Below are 6,529 nucleotides of genomic sequence, written 5' to 3' on the forward strand. Positions count from 1 at the left end.
TTTAGACTATCCCTTGCATCTTTCACCATCCTTATGTCTTTGCTCATTCTTGTCCATGTTTTTGTTTTTCTACAGCTCACCAAAGAAAAGGAACATGGCAAGCTGAATCCCAGGCCTGGCAAGGTGAGTTGCTGCCCTTTTCTCCTCGTCTCTAAAAAATATTGTCCAACCAAATGTTGTCAGTATTCAGCTTTATAACAGAATATTCCATTTACATGTGTGGAACAGCGTTCTGCAGACAGGCATATTCATGGAATTCAGACACCTTTGGAATGAATGAGGTGTTTTCATGATTCGTGCGCAAACCATATACAGTGAGGAGAATAAGTATTTGATCCCTTGCTGATTTTGTTTGTTTGCCCACTAATAAAGACATGATCAGTCTTTAATGTTAATGATAATATGTATTTTAATATGGAGAGACAGAATATCAAAAAGAAAATCCAGAAATTAACTCTAAAGAATATATAATAATTGATTTATATTTAATTGAGGGAAATAAGTATTTGATCCCCTGCCAACCATTAAGAGTTCTGATCCCGCAGATCAAATGGCACTTCCAATCACCTTGTTATCTGAATTGAACACACCTGTTAATAGTAACCTGCACAAAAGACACATTGAATCTGCAGAATCAGTCCATAGAATCAGTCAATCAATCAAACTAAACTCGCCAACATGGGACAGACCAAAACGCTGTCAAAGGATGTCAGGGACAAGATTTTAGAACTCAACAAGGCTGAAATGGGCTCCTGGATATTAAAGAGCAAACTGTTGGTGCATTTCTTCCCAATTTTAGGACATACAAAATGATCATCAATCATCAATCTTAGGCCTGTCTCTGGTTCCATACAAGAGTTGACCTTGTGGGAATTTAATAATCAGAAAAAAGGAGATAAAGCACCTCAAAACTGTATAGGAGGAGCTAGAAAATGATCTCAAGGCAGCTGGGACCTCAATCACTAAGAAAACTATTGGAAATACTTGATACCACAGCGGATTAAAATCCTGCAGCAGGCGCGGAGTGGCCGTCGGGAGATCGGGACTTGTCCCGGTGGGCCGCGGCCTTGAAATGTAATATCGCGGCCGCCCTGCGTTCTACTTCGGCCCTGAAGTTCTGAAACTGTACTTAAATGCACTGACTTCCCAATTTCCACTTCCCTGTATTTCACTCTGGTTGACTAGCCAGTATTTATACCGTATACCAGACGGCAATACCTCACTGACGGTGTCAAACAGTAAATTGGCCACACCCCTTCTCTACTGATAATTTTCATACACCGTAGATCGCGGAAGTTTACAAGATCTTAGTAACACAGTTTCATTTTCAGTATTTAAATAACCTGTGATATGTAGATTGGTTACCAAATGATGGAAATATTAATAAATTATGATTTATTTTCCGATTTCCACACGACTGTTACAGTTTACAGTCTTTCCAGTCCAGATTCACTTGCTCTGTGGTTATTGAATTGGGTTACGAACAGACTCCACCAAGTGGTAAGGAAGAGAACTGCACCTAACAGAAGCAATGGGTTTTGTTTTGATTTGTTAGAACTACCAGTATATCTCCTTATAGTCGAAATAATATTATTATCATACATATATTTATATGTGGTACATTTAGGATGTAGCCTATGTCTGAAGAAATGGAACAAAATAATTACCACACAAGATTCTGATGTGACCAGTGCTGGGTGTGTAGGCTAAGCTGTGGATTAAAGTAGAGTGATTTCAAGAAACAAAGACATTTGCTGAGACGAAGACAGTGTTTTAAGGTAGGCCGTTTGGTTATACATTTTGTTGACTTGAAGTAGCTAGGTTTGGCTTATTTGCTGCATGGTGGGTTTATTGCACAATGTAGACAGACTTTTTGTAAGATATAGCCTACTATACTATATTTTGTAAGCCTACTCTTCTAAAAATCCCCACACTCAAAACTTTGTGCCCATGCTCATCCTGTCTTCCTTAAACCATATTTCAATTTCAAACTGTCAAAATGACAGTGGAGTGCACATTTGCATGGAACAGTAGCGTGATGTAGCCTAACCTAGTAGGCCTATGAATGCTTTGGACTGTGATGATGGCTCCAGTGGTGTAGTCTACTTTTTGAAGTGGGTATACTGTATATTTGAGCATTTTTTGATGTGTACAGTATATATTTGTGCTATTGTAAATAATGGATCAATCAATTTTAAGTGGGTATACTGTAATCCCTGAAATTTTGAAATGGGTGCGTATACCTGCGTTTTACGTAGACTACACCACTGGCTGTGCATTTCATCAAGGTGTAGGCTAAATTCTCCAATTCAGGTTGATATTTTGACAACACTAATGTTCACATGTAGTACGACTGCAGATTTCGTGGCTTTTGTCTTTTTGGTTAGGAAACCATGTTGTTCGCTTTGTTTTTTTTTTTTTTTTTTTTTTTTTTTTAAAGAGGGCCGCCAAGGGGAAAATTCTCCCGGTGGGAAAAGGTGGGCCACTCCGCCCCTGTCCTGCAGTGCATGTATGGTACCCCGGCTTCATAAGGAACCTGTTCAGGCTCACCTGAGGTTTGCCAATGAACGTCAAACTGGATTAGGATATGATTGGGAGGTGCTGGAATCAGATGACACCAAAATCAAACTGTTTGGCATTAACAAAACTCGATGTGTTTGGAGGAAGAGAAATGCTGCCTATGATCCCAAGAACAACACCTTCTCCAACATCATACATGAAAGTGGTAACATGATGTTTTGAGGTTGTTTGTTTGGCCAAGACACAGGACAACTTCACATTGTCAAGAAATGGATGGAGGGAGACATGTAAACGTACAGTGCTGCATGCCAACCTCTTTCTCACCACCGCTAGACTGAAGGTGGGTCATGGATTGGCCTCCCAAAATGATAATAATCCATAACATACAGCCCAAGCAACGAAGGAGTAGCTCAAGCAGAAGCACATTAAGGTTATGAAGTGGCCTAGACAGTTTCCAAACATTAACCCTATAATAGTCCTGTGAAGGGAACAGAAGCTCCCATTTGGCAAGCTACAGTCATACAACTTGAGTGATTTAGAGATGATCTGCAAAGAAAAGTGGACAAAAATCATTTCTAATATATCCACAAACATTGTAATTAACTGAAAGAAACATCTGACCTCTGTATGAGAAAACAAGGGCTTTGCCACCAAGTATTTTGTCTTCTTTGACTAGAGGGGTCAAATACTTATTTTCCTCAATGGAATACAAATCAATTAAAATATATTCATCAAAGTTATTTTCTGGATTTTCTTTTTGATATTCTGCCTCTCTATATTAGAATACATGTTATCATTAATATTATAGAATGATCATGTGTTTATTAGTGGGCAAACTGACAAAATCAGCAAGGGATCAAATACTTATTCTCCTCACTGTATTGCCACCATTCCGTTTAAGATCAGAATATTCCTAGCATTTACGTAACTGTGCTCAGAGAAAGTTGCATGTACTGTACAAAATTTTGTCGAACTGAATATTGTCAGTCAGGGGCGCAACTACAGTATATGCGAAGTATGCCTTGCAGGGGGGCGCCAGAGAGAGGGGGGCACCAAATAATTATTAAGTATCTTTTTTGGGAGGGGGGGCACCAAAATAGTTCTTGCATACCCCCCCAGAAAAGAGTAGTTGCGCCCCTGTTGTCAGTATTCGATTTAAAACAGAACATTCCATTTTCATGTGTGCAGAAGCATTCTCAGAGAAAGGTGAAATTTGCATTTTAGGTTTACTGGCCCCAAACCATTTTACAGTATGTACAGATCAGACAATACTGCAGGCTTGTGAAACCTTTGAAAACGTGACAAAGAGCTCACAACTGCTTAGCTCAGCCGAACAAACAAGTGCAGTGTAATTAGGCAAGGGATAGTCTTAAGTAGGGCAACAGGTGAACAGGTGTGTAGCACAGCACTCACTTACTGAACAGGAAATCAAGCACTGAAAGCCACTCATGGTGCCTGCAGAAGAATGAGAACAGTGCTGCTGCTCATTCCCGCACCTAATCGTGAACCGGCCGGCATGTTCGCACCACAGATCTTAGCGTTTCGTATACTGAAAAGTTGATTGCTCAGTCACGTTTATTGACATTCAAGCAGGATTGGATTTATTTATTGTCACAGTCAATGTAGCCTCAGGCTAACAGCCAGGGGTATCCCGGCCCCAGTTCTTACAACATTTTTTGTTTTGTTTACTTTACTTTGATTCCACAAGAGCAGTAATTTCTGGTTCATTGACAGGGGTGGCAGTTTGCCATGGGAAATTAATAATAGGCCTAATTAAAAAAAAAAAACGTTGTAGGTTTCAAAGCACAATTTTGAATGGGAACAATGTTGGGAAGAAGGGTGTGAGTGTTCATTGGTCTGGTTTAACTGGCAAAGCCAGATTCTTGGTGGTAATGTAGAAGAGAAAGATATCCTCCGTGCTCCTAGCCTGGTCCTGACCATCCCATAATACTACCATTTCATTTCGTATTCATGGTCTGGAGGTTGTTTGATCTGACGCAATTGCAGGAAGCGGGTAGGGAATTTTCGGAAAATTCAGGATAATAGGGCTGTAACGATATTGTATCGAACCGAGAAATCGTGATACACGATGTCACGATACTGTATCGTGATACAAGGAGGCAGTATCGTGATACGCCTTTTTAGAGTTTTGATACACATCAGCCCAGAAAACAACCACAGAATATGAGGTGATAGCGCTTCCAAGCATCAATTATTATATAGAATTTTTTAATAATCATTAGTAGCCTCTTGTAACCTATTCTACCTATAAACTATCATTCGTTTTTTATCAATTAAGTTTATAATGTTGGCAAATGTGAAATTGTGGGGCGTATCGAACCGTAGGTCATGAATCGTTATACAAACCGAATCGTGAGTTGAGTGTATTGTTACAGCCCTACAGGATAAGTTGTTGAATAAATATGTCTGACGTCTATTTTAGGCGATGTAGGACCGTTTAACAGACATTTGGTAACACTTTAGAATAATGGATGCAAAAAAGCATTATAAAGACTTAATAAATAATTAACTATTGATGAACAAAACATTAACAAACGTTTGTAAATGATTAGGAAATGTAAACAAATGCTTGTAAATGACTAGGAAATGTTATGTTAACATTTCATATTTATCAAACATTTACAAGTTGCTTGTAAATGAATAAAATAGTCTGTTATAAGGTGTGTAAAATCTTGAATATATCATTTGTAGATATTTTATAAAGCATTAATAAAGCTTAGTTAATAATAAAAACATTTGTTAATGTTTTATTCATCATTAGTTAATTATTTACTGAGTCTTTACTAAGGAACATTATTATAAAGTGTTACCAGACATGTCTGACAGAACATCCTACCGTAGGATAAAATTACATTGTAGGACCGTCTGTCAGAACACCGGCCAAATCCTGCCGCTCAACATAGCTCCACAGAAAACAGGTACCAGACGTCATGCGGAGCCAAGTCTCTTGGCGGAAGTACGTAGGATGGTGCACGAGGCTACCGTGCTCCTATACTTACTGTAACAATCTGGTGCGTCACGGGAAAGGACCAGTAGGTGCAGATAAAGAAGAAAGTCACCGGAGCATCTTCAGATGTTTATAGATTACAGAAGATGTTACAACGTTGAAATGCTACCCTTGGCACTTTCCCAGTAAAGCAGTAAACTATGCACATCTGAAGATGCTCCAGTGACTTAATTCTTTATCTGCAACCAGATTGTGGTAAATTGGTGGCAGACCCTTGGCCTGATATGAAATTAAACGGGATTACTAAAGGAGACTGTCAGGCTAGAAGGTCCTACCACATTGTGAAAGTACTTCAAGCGCCCTGTGCTTGTGGCTCCTGGAGCTAGCTGGAGTTGGCATGACATGCAAATGAAATGATTTTCTGTAGCTAGTACGCTAGGGTGGGCTCTGTAGTTCCTGGGAGGGCGCGCAAAGGTAACTATAGGAATGTTCTTCATACTAGAAATCAATTGCAGCATTAACAAGATCCTTTGAGAATTGAAAAGTCTCTGAGATACCATTACGGGTTGACCTAAATTCTGCTCTCTTTCTGGTGGAGAGGTTCATGAACCTCGTATGCAACTCACTTTCAAAGGAGCCTGCTTAGCTACCTGCGATGTATGATGAAATAAAAAAGTATTGACTTGCCCCATTATGTTGTTTGGTGCTTTAATTGTTTAATTGTGTGTGTGTGTGTGTGTGTGTGTGTGTGTGTGTGTGTGTGTGTGTGTGTGTGTGTGTGTGTGTGTGTGTGTGTGTGTGTGTGTGTGTGTGTGTGTGTGTGTGTGTGTTTCTGTCTGTGTGTTTGATTTATGGACTAATATGCCTCTCCCATTCTTCTCCTTCTGCCTTTGTGGCTGGCTGTGTTTAGATGTGTTTTTTGTTGTTTTTAGAGAGAGAGAGAGAGAGAGAGAGAGAGAGAGAGAGAGAGAGAGAGAGAGAGAGAGAGAGAGAGAGAGAGAGAGGGAGAGGGAGAGGGAGAAAGACAAAACCCAAGTGCAT

At 39.6% G+C, this 6,529-nt stretch overlaps 1 protein-coding gene across 1 annotated transcript in view; it reads left to right on the forward strand.

Moving 5' to 3' along the window:
• The window catches only part of crybg2 (crystallin beta-gamma domain containing 2), a 60,770-nt gene that overhangs the window by 28,817 nt on the left and 25,424 nt on the right, over nucleotides 1-6,529 (forward strand). The window contains exon 3 of the mRNA XM_063185702.1: nucleotides 76-123. Coding sequence (XP_063041772.1) covers nucleotides 76-123 — 48 coding nt within the window. The remainder of the gene's footprint in view (nucleotides 1-75; nucleotides 124-6,529) is intronic.

The sequence above is a fragment of the Engraulis encrasicolus genome, chromosome 20 (genome assembly GCF_034702125.1).
Source record: "Engraulis encrasicolus isolate BLACKSEA-1 chromosome 20, IST_EnEncr_1.0, whole genome shotgun sequence".
NCBI classification, from domain to species: domain Eukaryota; kingdom Metazoa; phylum Chordata; class Actinopteri; order Clupeiformes; family Engraulidae; genus Engraulis; species Engraulis encrasicolus.